The sequence below is a fragment of the Zalophus californianus genome, chromosome 11 (assembly GCF_009762305.2).
Source record: "Zalophus californianus isolate mZalCal1 chromosome 11, mZalCal1.pri.v2, whole genome shotgun sequence".
In the NCBI taxonomy this organism is placed as follows: domain Eukaryota; kingdom Metazoa; phylum Chordata; class Mammalia; order Carnivora; family Otariidae; genus Zalophus; species Zalophus californianus.
The window spans coordinates 993653-1013206 of record NC_045605.1 but is presented as its reverse complement, the minus strand read 5'-3'; the positions used below and the strand labels follow the sequence as shown (position 1 = coordinate 1013206).

General features: G+C 48.4%; 1 protein-coding gene across 1 annotated transcript in view; it reads left to right on the top strand.

The window, feature by feature from the left end:
* MMP20 (matrix metallopeptidase 20) overlaps positions 1-19554 on the top strand; it is a 52528-nt gene that overhangs the window by 4074 nt on the left and 28900 nt on the right. Inside the window, exons 2-6 of the mRNA XM_027578894.2 lie at positions 3428-3675; positions 6838-6986; positions 8662-8787; positions 9564-9725; positions 11876-12017. Of these exons, the coding sequence (XP_027434695.2) occupies positions 3428-3675; positions 6838-6986; positions 8662-8787; positions 9564-9725; positions 11876-12017 (827 nt within the window). The remainder of the gene's footprint in view (positions 1-3427; positions 3676-6837; positions 6987-8661; positions 8788-9563; positions 9726-11875; positions 12018-19554) is intronic.

Sequence of the window (19554 nt, the reverse complement as noted above, 5' to 3'; positions counted from 1 at the left end):
CGCTGGTGTGGTCTGTAGAACAAGTTCCAACCTCGTGTTGTGGATGAGTGCACAGAAGACCCAAGACGTGAAGGGCGTTGCCCACATTTGTTAGAAGCTAGGATTCCTCACCCAGCGTCCCAAGTCCTCACGATTCCCGGTGGCTCAGCCCGAATGGAAGGAAATGTGGAAGAAACCCTATCTTGAACTTCATCAAGTTTTGAAACACACTTGACCCCGAGTTTTAAGTTCTTAATTCTCAAGAAGGATGCCAGGAACGCACACTGAACAAAGAGCTGGAGTTGGGGAGCCAGGCCACGAGGTCTCTATTATTTTACTCTCTCCAACACTGAAAGAGAAGCAGAGAGAGAACCACCGGAGAGCCAACCCTAAAATCCTGTCATTTGAACAACGGGCAAGTGGGGAGCAAATAGGACAATTCTGGGGGGTCCTAAAACTCTTGACCCTCAGTGCCAACAGCGTCAGGTATTGAGCCAACAACACCCAAGGGTTAGCATTCACACAAAAGCAACATTTAAATGCCTCCCTGGACGTTTAGAGTCTGGAAAGATGCAAAAACCTTGTCTATAACTTTGGCAAGAAAGTTCCCAGAATAACTTGGGCCCTGAGTACTCAGAACATCTGATAAGTCTTCAAAGAAACAAACTTGCATATTTTACCTAAAGAAAAAGAGCCCGAATATTAACTGAACATGTACTCTGAGCCTAGAACTATGTCGAACAGAACTAGGTACCGTTTTCATCCTTTTATGGATAAACCTTTTGAGCTGCAAGTCTGGCATCTTCTACATATTTTAAAGAAAAAAACATTTTATTGTAGAATTATATATGTTCAAGTAGAAAAATTATAAAACATAGGTAACAAAAAAGAATCCTTTTCAATTCCATCACTAAGATAAAACCACTACTCATCCCTTCATCGATATTTTTCAAAACACTTTGCTATGACTCTGGGCTGGGACTAGGTTGTAGGAATGAGGCAGGATTGGACTCCATATTTATTTAAAATATTGATGTTTTGTTCATCGTGGATTTCTTTGCATCAATTTTGATTTTTTTTCATGTTGCATTAAGTATTGATATTCTTGAATACTGAGGTTTTGGCGACCCCTGTCTTCCTCACTCTGGTCCAGGTTTACAAGCATTCATCAGTGTGTGTATCCATACGCACACACTTTTCTTTACAAACATGGCTTATCCTGTAAGAGTACTTGTAAATCTCTTTCCACATAATGTATCATGAGCATCTTCTCTCATAGGACCATATTTTGTAAACCAAAATTAGAACACAGCATGCGTCATGCATCACCTAACAAGGGAACAAAGTATTTGAAATCCAAACTGTCTCAGCTATGGAGCATCTGGCCCTTTGCACTGAGCTTAAAGTAAGCGTAACTCAGACTTACAGCGAGCGCTCTGTCCTCATAGCATCAACTTGAGCAAAGAGGAATGGCTCCGAAAATGTCATCCTGCAAAAAAGATCAGAAACATAAGGTACTTACTTACGATGGCCCACCCAGAGCTGGGAATGAAACCGCATAACCCCAGCCATTTCCAGAGCCCCTCACCGAGGCTCCAGGGCTGGGGCTCCACACTGGCCCCTTCTCCTCCCCTTGGGTCCTTGTCCCATTAAGATTCTCGCAAGGAACCACCACTAGGGAAGTGAGTTTCCCTGGCCAACAGGGCAGGGGTGGGGGTGGGGGGGTGAGGATTGGCTGACCCCCCAGGAGCACCTTGCCCAAACAAGCCAGTGCACCTCACTCCTTTTAATTATTTCCTGAACAACTACAATCCACGTTCACAGCAGAAAACTTTGGGATCTAGGAAAGGACGAAAAATAAGTTGTCACCCATGGTATTACAACCCAGAGGTAAACAAGTCTGATACAGACCTATTTCTTTCCATTATTGATGTTACTTGTGTTCATACAAATTACATGCATATGTTAATTATCAATATATCAGTTGACATCAATTTTCAATGTTAATTTGCACATTAACCTTATATTAATATACATAGATAACAAACAGGAGTATAATATGTACACATATATATGGTTTGATTTATTTTTGAAATTATGATTTTAATCTGTATAAAGACTTCACCTCTATATTGTCATTATGCTGAGTGTGTTATTCCATGCCATTAAATATTTTTCAAAAAAATGGGATCTTAGAGGTCTAGTACTACTTCATATGAATATGTAATAATATATCCAACAAATCCCCTATTCTTAGATATTAAGGTTGCTCTCAATGTTTTATTATCTATTGTATTTTTTATTTTTATTTTTTTAAAGATTTTATTTATTTATTTGACAGAGAGATAGAGAGAGAGCACAAGTAGGCAGAGAGGCAGGCAGAGGGAGGAGAAGCAGGCTTCCCGCCGAGCAGGGAGCCCGATGCGGGACTTGATCCCAGGACACTGGGATCATGACCTGAGCCGAAGGCAGACGCTTAACGACTGAGCCACCCAGGCGCCCCTATTATCTATTGTATATAAATATGTACATATAGCATAAATTGTACACATAATTTATATAGAATATAAATATACAGTTAATGTGATAGACAAATATTTATATGCACCTTGTGTATGATATATCAACATAAAATTTTACGTAAAATAAAACATACACATAAATCTGCATCTGCTCTGTGTTTCCCTGAAATCAGGTGGGCAGTCGAAACCCCTGGGCCGGCAGCTGGCTCTGGTTCTCACCCCACCCAGGAAGTCCTGGAAAAGTGTCTTGAATGATAAATTTAGAGGTTTTAAGCCTTAATGTGCACATGAAAAGCTTATAATCTATGGGTAATTTTACTTGCCTCCGGGGACAAAGGGCCAGTCACGGAAGGCTGCCCTGGGAAGACAGACAGGTTCAAGCCCACACTCTGCTCCCTGAGCGATGGAAAGCCAGCAGGGACATGGACGGCCGTCTGCCTTTGTATAAGATGAGAGGCTACAACAGACGGCCTCTGAGTGTTAAAAACATATCCATCTTGCATAATGTACAAGGAAAACATGGTACCAGTGACTGCCTTCTTGGGAAATAGACTAGTCTTGGTTTTGCAAATTGGGTCAAGATTTCAATGACAAATAAATGCTCTGTGGGGAAAGTGTTCACATTAATTTCCTTCCGTTAGTTTTTCCTCTTAGAATAACCAGTCCTTATATGAAAACTATAAAATGCAAGTGAGTAAAAAAAGAAACCGCTACAATTCCCACCACCCAGACATAACCATTGTTAATAACGTGGCATCTCTGTCTAAGCTTTATCTAGGCGAATATAGCTAATTTTTTTCAAAGATGGGAGTACTCGGTCCACGCTATTTTTAGCTTGTCGAGAATATTGTCCCCTTTTCTAACCTGAGCATGAGTCTCTCCCAGAGACCGTGCCACAGACGTGTCAGCCTGCCTCTCCATTCCAGGTGTATCTTGACAAGTATTACACCAGGAAGGCAGGGCCCCAGGTTGGCGAGATGGGGGCGCCAGGAGGCAGAGCCCTGGTCAAGAAGATCAAGGAGCTGCAAGCCTTCTTCGGCCTCCGCGTCACCGGGAAGTTAGACCGGTCCACGATGGACGTCATCAAGAGGCCTCGCTGTGGAGTTCCCGACGTGGCAAACTATCGCCTCTTCCCAGGTGAACCCAAATGGAAAAAAAATACTTTGACATACAGGTAATGAGATGGAGTCTTCCCAAAGTCAGAGAGAAACACCCTCTCTCCTTTTCCTTTCTTTTAGAAATTCTTCCTTCTGATCTGTATACAAGTCCCGACTCATCACAACCATAAGGAAGGCTTTTTAGGGCTAAGCTTTAGACAGTGACATTGGAGGACTCCCTACAAAATATGATGTCAGGATTATCCTAATGACTGGCCATTTCGGACATTACAAACAATTTTATCAATTAGAGACAACACACTTGTCTTTCAAGAAAAATAACCTAGTTTAGGATTAATAACAGTACCAACCAGTTTTTTTAAAACAAGTTCCTCAATCAGAAGGAAACAATAAAACTCACCTATTTAAGTAATTTTTTTATTAATTCCAAAAATAATTTATTGATGATTTATTAAATGCCTACTGTAGACATTTGATTTTTGGAGATACAAAGGTGAGTCGATCCCGTTCACTGACCCTCACAGCCCCTTTCGGGAGACACACAAGCAAACAGATCCTCGTGGCTCCCCATGATAGGTGTGAGCCTGAGGGTCTAAGCAGAGAACCGTGGTAGCACCCACAGGGAGCGCAGGGACCCACCGCTAGGCCAGCTGGCCTCCTTCCTGGGGGACCCCCCTCCACCTGCGGGTCAGCTTGGAGGCAGGCAGTCCCTGCTGCATGCCTGGGCCTTGCACCTGCTGGACAGATGTGGCCTTGCAAACGGGTGGCCGGTGCATGCATCTTAGCCCTTGAGGCCTGGCAAATGGTGAGGGTGTTCCAAGTGCAAGAGGAGTCTGGGCAGATAGGGGCGTGCAGTGGGGTGGCCCAGCAGGCAGGTGCCGCCCAGGGCAGCCAAGAGCCAGGCCAGGCGTGGGGCCAGATTTTGTTCTTAGGAAGAGCACATCTGGCCGAGACCTGGGGACGGGGCAAGGCCGGGCTGTTCCTACAGTCCCTGCAGGTCTCACAGAAGTGTTTCCAACAGTCCCCTCCTCACAGCTCACAGAAGCCGGTCTCAAACCTGTCTGGAATTTTGCAGCCAGTTGTTAACCGCCCCAGACTCTTGCAAGCTGGTTGCTAAAGAGAGCCATTATTAAAAATTAAGCTCTTCATCCCTGCAATTAAATAAATTATATTTATACACCAACTATTACATATTACCTTATAGATGTTATATAGAATCAAAAACAAAAGGTGAGCAAACGTTGCCTCCTGATCACTCTACCACACTTTACTACTGTCTGTGTTCATGAGGCCATTCACCTTTTTATCCCATGTTGGGAGCAGCGTGCTGCTACTTATCTCTTCCCAACTGCACTTGTTGGGCTGGGGGAGGGGGCTTGAAATTACCACCAGGGAAAGCGTTGCAGAATGGGCATCAGCAAAGCCCTCAGATGAGAAAGTCTGGTCACGGAGCCTGTTGTTGAACTGCACCAGCTCAGCAGTGGGTCCCAAGTCCCTGGGGTCGAGTAAGGGCCCACAGCTCCAGAGCCCTCCGGAGACTCCTCTAGGCTGCACGCTGGCGGCGACCAGCCTGAGTCCATAAGGTGGCGCTCCAAACACGGTTATCACTCGGCTTACGCCCAAGGCGGCCACGAAAATCAAAACATTTGGAGAAGCGCCCCATAAGAGGTTGAACAGGAAAAACGTATATAAATCCATGAAGTCTTTCCCTTTATTTTCTTAAAGCATATCAGAATTTTAGTCTGTAACGACGCACAGCACAGACCAGGGGAATCGAGCAACCTGTTTGGAGACTTAGAGAAGTGTATTATTGTGACAGGGTTCCCCGGATGGCCCCAAAGCCCCCTCAGCACACTCATCCAGCCCATCCACTCGCCCCTGAGCATCTCCCCGGCCCCAGAAAGCAAGCAGGCAAGCACAGAACGCACTGGACGCGCTCCGAGTACTCAGAATAACCTCTTCTAACAGAACCCAGGGGATTAAAATAGACAAAATACAGCTTAGTGCTTATGTGCAGACGTTTGGAGTCAGAACTGGGCTCCAATCCTGACTAATCATAAAATGCACATCATCATTATCTGTTAAGGTCGTTGTGAAGATGGGACACGCCCAGGACCGTGTCTAGCGCGGAGCATGGGCTCACAGAGTATTTACTGTAACCCCTCTTGTCTCCTGGGTCTTCAGGTGCAGACTCTGTGCTCCTTCCCTCTCCACTGAGGGTCGCTATTTACCGTACCCTCTGTGGGACCTGGTCCCTGCCCTTCAGGCCCCTAGGATTGCCCCGGTTGGTTCCTGGTAGAGACAGCCCCACCTCTGTCAGAATCACCTGGGATATCTGTTGAAATGCAGGTCTACAGGTCACACCTGTGTGTGCATTTACCCAGCTTCTCAGGGAGTCCTCACAGGGGCTAGAACTGGACTGCCACCCGGAAGGCCTGAAACACCACTAGCTTTTATTCCGGAGTTCATCTGTGTAGCAAGTCTTTGCTAAGCACCTACAAGGTGCGAGGGGTTGATGAGGAGCTGGAGAGAGAAAGCAGGGCAGGTGTCTGCTCCCTGGGTTGGCGCTCGCCCTGCATCCAGGATGCTGGCTGCGCCGGAGGTCCTGCCAAGGCCCCGGGTGGTAGCTCCTTCCCTCTGCCCTCCCTCCACTTGCTGTCAGGAAGCCCCAGTCCCTGCAGGCTGGGGTAGCTCGTCCTACCAGGACCTCATGAAAGACTCAAGCCAACACTTCCTCTTTAAGATACACATTATTTTAAGAACAAACATCCCCCCCACCCCCACCCCCGGGAAATCCCCGGTGGCCTTTGAATAAGAATGTGCAAAACCTCAAAACTCAATGTTTTTATTCTTTACAATTGAAAATTTTCAGTCCCTTTTGGGGAAAAAGAGGTCCCTTCTCCATTAAAGCCATTTTAGGGGAAATGGATTCTTGCTACTTGTGAAATGACCCCAGGTTATAGTCTTTAAAACTCGGGATAATCTCGTAACAAGGAGAGTCCAGCTGTTTCAGCGGCAGGTGATTTCCCAATTGCTCCGCACAGTCCAGTAACGTAGCAAATACGAAAGCAAAACAAGCATTACCGTTTGGGAGAAAAATACCCCCATCGCAGATTCACATTGGCCCCTCCTGTTGTTGATACCGCCTCAGCAGAGGGCGCGCCTTCCGGCCTCAGAGCGCTCACGGAAAGGAAACCGTGTTCCTTCTGTTTCCGCAGAATCTCCAAATACACGCCCTCCATGACTTCCGCGGAGGTGGACAAAGCAGTAGAGATGGCCTTGCAGGCCTGGAGCAGCGCCGTCCCGCTGAGCTTCCTCAGGGTGAACACGGAAGAGGCCGACATTATGATATCGTTTGAAACTGGAGGTACCGTGGCGCTTCTTGGATGTTCCTCCTGATCCACGGGACACAAGTCCCGGCATGTCTCCTTCAACCTTTAATGTGAGCGATCAGCGCGATCCTCATCCACACGCGGTGTGATGGGCAGAGCCCAAGGTCATGGCAAGGTCATGAGTGCCTCCCGCTAGGAGGTAGCGTAGACCCGGGGGAGTTAGCATGTCTGGTCATGCTGGACGGGGCGGGAGAGGGGACTCCGCTCTTTCCCGTTGGCTAGGAAGCCAGCCGACCTCATGCCCATGGCCGTACTCACCGCCGCGCGCCGCCTTCCATATCCACCAGGAACCTCCGACCTTGAATCCCCACTGAAGGATGTCCACACCACGGTGGCCCTGACCACGCTCCCCCTGCGGCAGGCTGTGGTCGGGATAGCCGCCTTGCGGTCTTGCCCACACCTTCTGGAGCCCCCAGGCCTGCCGCACCCGACCCACCTCTGCACCCCCTGCTCACCCTGGTAAGGAGTGGAGGCCTAACTTGGCGCAGGGCGTGGTGGCCTGCTCTGGCCCTTTTCAGAGCCGCCTGTCTAGGGAGCAGATAAACAAAGGGTCACAACATTCCTTGATTTCTCAGCTTCCAAGTGGCTGCGGGGAGAGCGCACCACGGCCTCCCTCCACAGACGCCCTTGCTAAGGGTCCCAGTTACTTTAAGTCTTGATCTTGGGTGGAGGCTCAGGTGCTGGGAAGTACATGCTCAGAAGCCAGGGGAGAGAAGGTGACGCAGGTCCTGAGTGTGAGCCCTTCAGAGGCGGCCCTGCATGTGACCTGGCCTGTGGCAGGTCCTGTTCCCCCCCAGGACAACAGGGCCACCCCAGTGATGTGGTGGTGCGGCTCCTGGCAGCTTTGGAGGCCATGACATTAGCATCAGCCTCTCTCTTGATCTTGCCAGCTTGCGCCCTTTCCCCTCCAACACAAGCTGAGTGGGGGCTGTGCTGCGTGTCCCTGGGTCCTCAGAGCCTACCATCCAGGAACGCTGGCACACGGCGCACCAGAACCCTGGGAAAAACCGGGAAACATGGCTTCTACAAAATGCCTCGTTTTGTTCTCTCTCCTCTTTTTTCAAATTTATAATAAACAATTAAATATAAGCAAAACAAAAACATAGAAAGTTCTGAAAGTTATGATTTTATAGACACCTTTATTGCTTGCATGAGCTTGATACAGGAAAGCGTATTGAAATTCCAGAGGAACTTTCTCCTTTTGGATACCTCCGTGCATTGTATTGCACGGTAGAAACAGAAAGCACACACATTTGCTCGATGTACCATTGCTGTCTTAGCTGAATCAGACTATAAATGCTCAGCCTGCCCACACACCCACATTCCAGCCGTAGGGGTTGCTTCCTACTTCTTTTGTAAGACATTTGAACGACGTAGGCATTGCAATAAAAACTGTCACAAAAGAATATTTTTTATTTTAAATGCTAACTGTCTTTGAAATGCCAAATATCCCTCTTAATTTTTCAATGGACAATTACTCGTTGACATGTGAACTTCTTATAAAAAAGGAATATTGGAAAGTAAACCTATTTGTATGAGAAGTGCCAACACTATTTAAAAAAAAAGGTGTCCATTCCCTGTAATGTGAAGCATGCCCCCAAAATTGCTAGAAGGACTCACGGCTGTTGGCATTTCTCCCCACCTCTTTAGATCACGGGGACTCCTATCCATTCGATGGCCCTCGAGGGACTCTCGCCCACGCATTTGCACCTGGGGAAGGTCTGGGAGGCGACACCCATTTCGACAATGCTGAGAAGTGGACTATGGGAATGAATGGTATATATGCACAATTCACCATAACCTGGAAAATATTGTACCTTCTTCTGGGCCTCCACCATGAAACCCCGAGGTTCAACGTCCCAAGCCACCCTTTAACTAGGGAGGCTGGCTAGGATAAACAAGTAAGCCAAAAATCCAAAAGGGAACACCATAAGGGAAAAGACCCACACTCACGTGTGTTGTAGACTTATCTGAACTCTGGTTCATGCCTATGATCTCGAGGAGCATCGACCCCACCTCCCCACGGCTCTCTTTCTTTATGTAGCATTTACTATCTCTTACTTGTACTTGGAAATAGGCTCTGTTCAGAGATGACACTTCATCTCCTGAGAAGTGTGATGGGAATGGGTTTTAAAGTCCCAGGATATCGTGCCCGTTGTCTGCAAGTCTTCCCTGTGAAATGTGTGTGGACGACAGGGGGTAGCGTGTCATAGCCCGGAACTGGTGAAGCGTCTTCAGTCTAATCTGGGTCTCATTGCCCCTGGTGGCTCTAGTTAGACCCTTCTGTATCCAGCATGGCTGACAAGGAACAAAATGGATTGATTTACATTTCCATCCTTCCCCACCCCAAAGCCCCTTCTAGCCAAGGGGGAGAGCACTAGAGTGTTGTCAGCAAAGCTCAGCACCCGAATAACCTACCAACCTTGGAAGAATCTAGTTATGAAAAGAAAACAAGTTTACTATGATTGGGGCATCAATTCTCCTGTAAAGACAGAAAATATTGAAAACAAACCCCATGTCGATGCTGTCTTTTTCTGTCTCCTATTGTGCAGGTTTCAATTTATTCACCGTTGCTGCCCACGAATTTGGCCACGCACTGGGCCTGGCCCACTCCACAGACCCATCAGCACTGATGTACCCAACGTATAAGTACCAGCATCCCTATGGATTCCACCTGCCCAAAGATGACGTGAAAGGGATCCAGGCCTTGTACGGTACAGTCACTACGCTTCCTTGGCTACTAACCCTGACAGCCACAGGCTTTCGGTCTCCAGCTTAGAGAAAGTATGTGTTGCCAGGAGTTACCTGCACAGGTAAAGTCAAGTCGGGGACTGTGGCCCCACCTGTGCCCTTTTAAGAAGAGATTATTTAGCAGCTATGAATACAGCTTTTCTTTTCTAAGATGCACGATTCGATTGCACATCTTTCCTCCAGAGCACATTGGTTCCTCAAGAGCCCTAGAAAATGCAATAATTTGTCTGGGTTTTTAGTAGTTTGGTTTTGTTTGGGTTTGTGTTTTGAGCATGGGTCAGGATTTAGGTAGCGGGAGAGGATGGGTATATTTTGTAGTTCCTCTATGTGGTTCTTACCCATCTGTGGATCAGTGACCTTATCTTCCTAAAAACGTGAGGGTGATGTTAATACCTATACTGCATAGACAGCCTGCACCTCAGCACATGGGTTTGTGGGCGTCGCCATCCCTCCCGGTGTTTCCCTCCCTGAACGGCGGAGAAAGTTGAGGCTCAGAGACAGCAAGCATCCCAAGAAAATCACCATTATCTCAGGGGTTAGCTTTCTAACTAAGATAACTTTACAAGTTATCTTTCAAAGACGATAAAGAATTATTAGAGGCTCTATACCCTGCCTTCCTCACCAGAAAGATGGACCCCCGAGGTCCTGAGAGGGAATCCTGGAGCACTCCGACCCTCACACTTTTGCTTTCATGGATCAAAGGCAGACAACCCTAGGAACCAGATTTTCCCCTTAGCCTCAGCGCCTGGTTACTCGGCCTCCACTTGTCAGAGGCTCTCGGCCCCCTCTCCGCCCAGAGGGCTGGCCAGCCTGCGTAGAGACGAGCACACACTTCTGCAGACAGCCCCTGAGGTGAGGGAGTCCCATCTCATCCAGGGAAGTGTTCGGCCAGCTCGCCCCACTTCAGAGACAGGGTCCATGTGAACTCTGGCCCGCCTCTGCATGACAGAGACCAAGGCCGTGAATGTCTCCATTGTACAGACTTGGCTCCCAAGCACCGAGTGGCCCGGTGCCAAGGTGAAGCGGTTCCCGTGGGCCGCTGCGAACGCCGGAGTCCCAGCGCTTGCCTGCGCCTTACAGACCCTTCTGGACTGGAAGGTCACCGCCACGCTGACGGCCACGGTCACGGGGCCAGGGAGCACACACCTCCCACAGCCCTGGCCATCCCTGACTTTAGCAGGCGGCTTGGCACATAGTGCGTGTTCAAAGACCACAGCACATTCCTGACCTTCCAGTTTCTGGTCTTTTCCCAAAGCCTCCCCTCCTTGCTGACGCTGCGCCACCCAGAGCTTGCCCATCTCTCTCTTTCATGGGTCCTTCCCTGTGCCTCACCCCCTCTGGGCACCATGGGGACTTGCTCAGGAGCAGGGACCTGCACAGCCCTAGCTCACTTCCCGCCGATGGCAGAGAAGGCCCCAGGAGCACGGAGTGGGATGAGAGCCTCCCGGCAGCTCTCCCCGAGGAGCAGGCCCCTGCCTTACAGAAGGATGCAGCGTGCACCTCCAGGGGACCTCCTCGCCACAGGAACTCACTCAGTGTGTCCTGGGTGCCTGATAAAAGGCTCATCTGTGCAGGATGCCCGGAAGTTGATGAAAATGATACGAAAACACACAGGGAAGTTGCATCTGATTGAGAACAAAGAATTTAATTACCAGGAAATAATAAAACAAATAAAAGTGGCAACTTCTAAATAATAAAAAAATAAGACTGGCAACTTTTAAGAAACCTCTCTGATTTGGCGCCCCTGCAGCTATCAGAGAAGTTCTGTGTGACAACAAAATAATGGGTAGCATTGTTTTAGCAGTTACGATGTGCCAAGCGCTCTCCCAAATGCTTCCCAGACACGATTTCTCAGAACGCCTGCTGAGGCAGGTACTATCCCCACCGCTCCCATTCCACCGATGAAGAAACGGAGGCTTGGAGAGGCTCACGGATGTGCCCGTTTATCATGCAACTCAGGGACTAGGGAAGCTGGGATTCGAATGTGGGTCCACCTGCCTCAGACAGCCACGCGCCTTGTCACCTGTCATTCAGCCCATGGAGGTCTCTGGAGCAGAAGGGGACATACACTAGGTTCCTGGTTCCATTTTGACCAGGTCACTTTGAATCCTAGGACCCCGGAAAACATTCCTGGGAAAGCCCACGGTGCCCCACGCACGCCCTCAAAATCCATCCAAGCCGGACCTCTGTGACTCCAGCTCCCCCTTCGATGCCGTGACCATGCTGGGGAAGGAGCTCCTGCTCTTCCGGGACCGGTAAGCCTCAGATGCGGCACCAGCGCTCCTGGGCCCTGGATGCACGCACCCTCTAGGGCCCCGGCTACGGCCCCGCGCAAGGACCGTGCGGAGGTGCCGTCCTGTGCAGCACCGGGGTGGGGGGCACAGGTCTCTGCAGAGCCACAGAACTGTCCAAACCACCACCTATGGGGCAGCTGCCACGCTCTTGGCACTGGGCGCTGTGTTCTCCATACTCGTGAGGTCCTTCTAACCCTTTCACTGTGAAGGAAAGATTAGAATCCCCGATTTACAGACGCAGAAAGCAGCTCAAAGAGAGCAAGGTGCTCTCCTGAGGTAGGAGTTTCACTGAGTGGCTGAGTTCAACACCAGCCCAGATTTATCAGTTTTTTATTTGTATCAGTTCTCAATCAGATGCAACTTCCCTGTGTGTTTTCGTATTATTTTCATCAACTTCCGGACCATCCTGCATGGATGAGCCTTTTATCAGGCACCCAGGACACACTGAGTGAGTTCTTGTGGCAAGGAGGTCCCCTGGAGGTGCACGCTGGATCCTTCTGTAAGGGATGGGTGGTATCCCTAGTGAGAGCACACAGTATAAGCTCAGTAAATATTCAGTAATAGGGGTTGGGTAGATAGACAGATGGACAGACGGACGGATGGATGGATGGATGGATGGATGGATGGATGGATGATCAGAGGGATGGATGGATGGACAGATGGATGGATGGATGGATAGCTAATTCCAAAGTCATCGCTCTGCTGAAACCCCTCTTTCTCAAGGCCCCTTGACTTTTCAACTGTCAGCCAGGGAAGGGAAGAATATTGACGCGTATTGGCTCTTCTATAGCTGTAGCTCCTGAAGAACACCCTGAGGTTTGAGTATCTAATTCTGTTGTTTTAGGAATGTTTCTTTTGGACTGATTAATAGAAGTTTTCAGAGTTCTGTGAGTTGTAAAGGACGGTGAGGTGGAGCTGGTATTTAAATTTAAATTTAATGGCATAGGAGGGGCGCCTGGGTGGGCAGTTGGTTAAGCCTCTGACTCTTGGTTTCCGCTCAGGTAGTGATCTCAGGGTCGTGGGAAGTCTGCTTGAGATTCTCTCCCTCTCCCTCTGCCCCTTCCCCCACTCATGCTCTCTCTCTCGCTCTCTCTAAAAAAATTAAAAATAAAATAAATTTAAAAATAAATTGAATGGCATAGGAGATTGAGTAATTCATGATGCTGGAGAAGCTGGGGTCTTTAGGGATGGTGCTCTGTTTGCAGCTGTGTGAGTTGATCAGTGGGAGAACTGATCTTTGTTAGTATTTTTATTGTCGTGGACATCACTCAGGGAAATTAAATAGAAGTAAATTTAAGATTAGTATAACAAGGAAAGAGGAAATATAATTTGATTAAGCCTTTCAGGTTTGAAATTAATGTGGAAGTTTTCAGAAGACAGGAAATGGTTTTTGGTGATAATGTCTTGTAGTTGAAGTATGTCTACTAAAAATAATGTTAGTGTTTTGTTGGCTGAAAGATTGATGAATGGTGAAAGGTGGTGAGTAATCGCTGGGAAGAACCCAAGGAGTTTGGAATATTCATAGAAGGGTGAAGGAGAGTTATATTTTATGTTTTGTGCTCTAAGGTTACGGTCAAGTGCTGGAATGAGAGTGGAGCCCATTAGACCCTAGGTAGCAGGCATCCTTATGGGAGGAACAGTTGTTGGGGTCATGTTGTGGGAAATAAAAATCCAGCAAAAATTCTTCCAATTAAAACGCACTTCCTAGTGTGGATCAGGGGAGCATTATTCTCACCGATTAGAATTCGCATCAACCAGCAAGGTTGTCTGAGCAGGAGGAAGAAAGTAACCGTGGGATTAGACAGCCGCTGGCAAGCAGCAAACTTCGCAGGGCTGAGCGCTCACACTGGACAGGACAGTTCTGCTCACTGGTTCTGATGTGGGGGTTCTCCCACCACCAAGCAATTCTCAGACTCCAGCTGCATGCCCTACGACTCCACTCAATTCTGATGCCATCCACCCACCGGCACATAATGTCAGCCGACCCCACAGGTTAAGGGCTCTGTCCTACAAGACTGCCCTCCACTTTAGAGGCCAATTCTGACCGACTGGCTGTAAATCACGTTCCCATGAACCCCTCCTTAAGTTTGACTGGTTTACTGGAGCAGTTTACAGAACTCAGGAAACCAGTTTACTCACTAGATTAGCAGCTTAGTAGAAAAGGATGTAACTCAGGAACCACCATATACAGAGATGCCCGGAAAAGTGGATGGGGAAAGGGAGCGAAGCTTCCATACCGCCCCCCCTCAGGTGCAAATCCCCCACATCTGCATATCTGCATGTGTTCACCAACCCAAAAAATCCCCAAAACCCCCTCCTTTGGGGTTTTTATGGAGACTTCATCACAGAGGCATGACAGATTAAATCGTTGGCCATTGGCGACTGATCCAACCTCCATCCCCTGGCCCTTCCCTGAAGGGGGTAAGGTGGGTGTTGAGACTGAAAGTTCCAACTCTCTAATTACCTGGTTTTGCCCTCGGGTAACCAGCATCCTCCTCCCCCCACAGCAGGTACTTTCCAAAAGTCACCTTGTTAACATAACAAAGGACACCTTTGTCCCTCTCATCATAGGAAATTCCAAAGGATTTAGCAGGCTCTGTGCCAGAAACCAGGAGGAGGACCAAATATATATTTCCTATTATAAATCACAATATCACAGATGTGTTAGCAGTTTTGATAATTAAGCCTGTGGAGTAAAAGTCTGTAAGGAATGTCCTCCCTGTAATGCTAGTCTTCTTCCAATAATGAGGTTGTAGGAAAGGGGAAAGCTTTAAGCCCCCTGTTTTTTGGATGGCTTATTCATCATTTAAGTGATCAGTAACAAACCCACAGCATATAAATAATATGGATTCAAAACATGTCTGTGTGCAGAAGTGAAGGAATGTTGGGTATGGTGGTTAATATCAGTAGTAACCATTACTAGGCCTAACCAGCTTGAAGTAAAGAAGGCGACAATCTTTCTAATGTCATTTTGGGTGAGAGCAAATTGCTCTACACAGCGTAGTAGAGCAGCTAGACAGAGTGTTAATGTTGACTAGTTATATTATTTCCCGTCATTGGGTAGAAAGGAATTAATAAAAAGACACCTGCTACAACTATTGTACTCAAATGAAGTAAAGCTGAGACCAGCCTTGGGTCTTTGGTGACAAATGGAGGTCTTGGGTGAAAGCCAAATTGGGCAGATTTACCAGTTGCAGCTAGACAAAGTACAATTAGTAGAATGAGGTCATGACTAAGGTCAAGTATGCAGATTTGTTGGAAATCTCATGCATTTACTTTAGATAGCCTCTTCTCTCCTGGTACTCTGGCTCGCAAGGAACATGGGGGCTGTGTCCATGACTGATTGCTGGGATCACTTCTTTTCTTGGAGGAAAAGACATTCCAACATTCTTCCCCATTCCTCCCTTTATCAGGGTCAGAACTTGTTCACACTAGAAGAGGCAGCGGTAGCTCAGGAATAGTATGTCTGAATACTTTTTATTCCTTTTTCTTCATTGGAAGAGTGGTCACTGGGCCCATATGGGGGGGCCAAGCCCCACTGTAGTGGCTGGCGATATAAAGAAGGATCAACACTCACCTTGCCTTTGCACACCTCAGTTACATAAGGGAGTGAGACGTTCAAACACCTTGCCATCATCCTGTGTGCTCACACGACCTCTCTGTGTACGTGGGGAGAGAGAGAGAAAGCTCTCCAGAGTCCCTTCTTATAAGGGCACTAATCACATCAGACCAGGGCTCCACTACCAGGGTCTCATCTAACCCTGGTTACCCCCCCACACACACACACTGGTCCCATCTGAATATCACCATCCCATCACTCTGAGGGGTAAGGCTTCAATATATGAACTGGGCGGGGACACAGACCTTCAGCCTATAACAGAGTAATCACATTTTTTAATATCTATTTCCTTTCCGGTTTTTTTTCGAGAAGGGATCAGGGATGTCCGCAAAATGGGATTTTATGAGATGTGCTGATTTATGAACTCTTTGGCTCAGCAATATCTCATATTTCCATGTCAATGAGTTTTATTTGTATTATTATATAGATGCATATATTTTTCAATGAGTAGATACATCATCACGTATTCAACCAATCCCACACTTTCAAGCATCAAAACTGTTTCTAATTTTTAAAAATTAGGAACAGCTTGAACTCAATCTTCAACAGTGGATGGGCATCTACTTTTCCGAAACATTTTAGAGCAGAGCCCAGAACCCGGGATTTAGCATCAGGCTCAGTTGGCTTAAATTCTGGCTCTGCTTCTTACTGAGCAGGTGACCCCGAGCAAATAATGTGCCAAACACACAGTAAGCACTCAATAAACGGCAGGCGCTATATTTAGGAATGAGAATCGGACAATCTGTACAGTGGATTAAGGTTTAGAACAACTTGAAGTATTTTTTATCATTATTTGTTTTTAATGATTTTTATGGAGACTTATTGATTATTGACTTCCTTTCTGTTATTAGCAAAAAGTAAAGCAAAACAGAATTGGTAGGCATTGACCAGGAGTAATAGGCAAGGCGCAGAGCAGGTGGACCCTGGAGCCCGGGGGCTTCACGCAAGGGCTGGTGGTGTCACCTGTCACATGTCCCAGACTAGTGCAGGGAGAGCTCCTTCCGTGACCAAGAAATAAGATGCCAGCCGCCGTGTAGCACAGAGCTTACTCTTATGCCCAATATCGGCGACTGTAAGAGGTGCAAAGGAGACCGTGAAGTCAAAGATATTAGGCCTTTATGTACAATTATAACTGTTTTCTTTAAAAAAGCAAAAAAATGTTTAAAACCCCTCTGTTATCAAACTATGAGCAATGGCTAGCAGCCATTTGGCCGAGTCGTGGTTGAACATCTTGAGGGTGGGAACAGGAAGGGGCAGGAGACGCAGGGAAAGGAGAGGTCGGGAGGGAGGGATGTGGCGACATGGGTATGTTCAGCCTATCGCCCAGCTCAGGCAGCTGGCGCCCGCAGAGGCAGGGAGTAAGGAGAGCTCCCCTTTTAGCCCCAGGTCCGCCGCCCAGTCCCCACGGGTCCATGGGCCCCTCTCCATCCTCTTTGGACTGAGGCGCTCTGATGTCACAGGGCTTCCCTGGGAGCAGGACTTACTGCGATGAGCACTCGGTTATCACACCCTCACAAGGGCCCCATGAGGCAGGGATTTCTGGTCCCTTTTCACAAGGACACAGAGCTAGGGAGGGGCTGGGGCTGGGACCCACGGCCACACAAGGACCCACCAGAGCCTGAGCCTCCCGGCACCTGGCTCTCCTGACTCCCGAGGTGCCATCTGGAGCCAGGATCCCATGCTCCGTAGCTCTGATCCCCAACCAGCCTACACCAGAAAGTCCCCAAGTGCTGGTGAAGCCTGGACAAAGAACAAAGAATTCTTTCAAGCCACAGCGACAATGCAACCGCAGATGGCTGGGAAAGCTTGGGGTCCGGCCTGGAGTTCCCCGTCACCGACAATAGCCTGTTGAGGAGACATTCCCATGTGTGGGCGTCACCTGCACATGGGGTGTTTCCAAAGCAGGATGGGGTGCAGCACCTTTCCCAGTCACCGTGAGACCGCGGCCCGCTGTCCGCTGCGTGTAAAGGTACATGGGTGCGTTCCAGCTTCCAGCGTTGTGTTTGAAGACAAATGGGCGTCAACTACAGTTAAGTTAAAATTTGCAAATACCTACCACTTACACGGACCTGTATCTGTCTGTTTGATGCATGTACATTCGTTCTTTCCAGTAGATGGGCAGGTAATATGGCCGTCTCCCATTCCCCAGGCCGTTAGGAAGACGAGAAGCAAATTGCCCCTCTCAGGTGATCGTGGGTTTTACCTAATTGAATTTTACCCACAAAATCAAGAGTATCACAATCAGCAATAGACCTCAGAGGTATAATAGCATTTTGCACATGGAATAAGCGTAAAGCCTGTGTCCAAATCCTTCGTGTTGGAGAGAAGAAAGGTGCGCCCTGTCTGTGTCTCAGCCTAGCAGATGCTCCCGCCAGCCGGGTCTTCCGGGTCCCGGTGCAGAGCTGATCCTGTCACTCATACACATCAGCTCGCTGTGCGCTAGGACGCCCAAGGCAAGTAGTGCCTTTCGACTTGAATGAACTCAGGCCTTCTGACGGGTATGCATTTGAGTTTGTGGGGAAAGCACGGGACGGCGGGTCCTGTGCTTGGTCCTCACCTGCTGGTCAGGTAAACAGCTGCAAGGAGAAGAAAGTTCTTAGATCATCTGGGTGTCTCAAACATGTTGGATAGGCTGGTCCACATTCTGTTTTCCCCTCAAAATATCTGTCAGTCGCTAATGGTCACGTTTTGCAAGATGTTATGTATCTTTGATCAGCAGGCAAAGGACAGCATTTTTAAGCCCTGGCAGATAGGAGAGGAAGATGAGAATGAAAGGGTCCTGAGTGAGTCCCCAGCAGGACTCAGAGGCTCATTTAGTGCAGGCAACAGTGCAAAGGAAGAGTCAAAGAGCAGACGGGACAGCCACGGAGGTTTACCGGACACATAGAGAAGATCTCAGTGTTAGATGTGCCGCATTCAAGGTGAAGACTATTCTAGCAGGTTCTATAGAAGTGGGCCGGTGCTCAGGGGGGCGCTCACAGCTGGAGGCTTCACAGGTTATAGAACCTCCCACGTGGAGGAGGCAGGGAAAGATCTGAAAATGGACTCTAATAATAATAACTGGCATTTCACGGTCACTTACAACGTGCTGTGCATTGTGTTAAGCATTTTCCCGACACTCATTTAATCCAGTGGTATTTTCCCCAGCTGGAATTTTAACCCACTTGACATGGGAGACAGAATCCCTTAATGGAGCCCCACATAAATCAAGGAAGAGAGGATTTCTTTTCCAAAGTGATCAGGAGTGCAGGGCACCTGGGTGGCTCAGTTGGTCGAGCGTCTGACTCTTGATTTCAGCTCAGGTGGTGATCTCAGGGTCGTGGGATCGAGCCCCGTGTCAGGCTCCAGGCTCCGTGTGGAGGCTGCTTGAGGTTCTCGTCTCCCTCTGTCCCACCCCTGCTCACGTGCGCTCTCTCTCTCTGTCTCTCTCTCAAATAAATAAATAAATCTTCAAAGTGATCAATAGTGGAAAGGATGCCGGGACCATCAGACTGAGGACAGAAGAAAAGGGACAGACTGGCCACAGGATGATTCCCATGTGGCGTTTCAGAGGAGCCGTGAGGAGGGCTCCCGGGCCTGAGGAGTGAAGCAGTGAAAGAGCAGAAGGCAGGGAGCGTGTGGAAGTGGAGATACAGACATTCACCTGAGCATTCTGTTAGTAACGAAGACAGGTCTGTTAAGATCATACCTGGAACGGGCAGCGGTCCGAGCAGGAGTTTCCAAAACTGGAAACTACCTGGACATGTCGGGAGACAGGACTAGGAGCCGGTGGAGAAACGGAAATGCAAGGGGCCAGGGGAAGGAGGGACAGCACATCAGTCACCCTACTCCTGGACGGGACTTTCGGAATCTGGCATTTTGCGGGGTCCACAGGTTTGA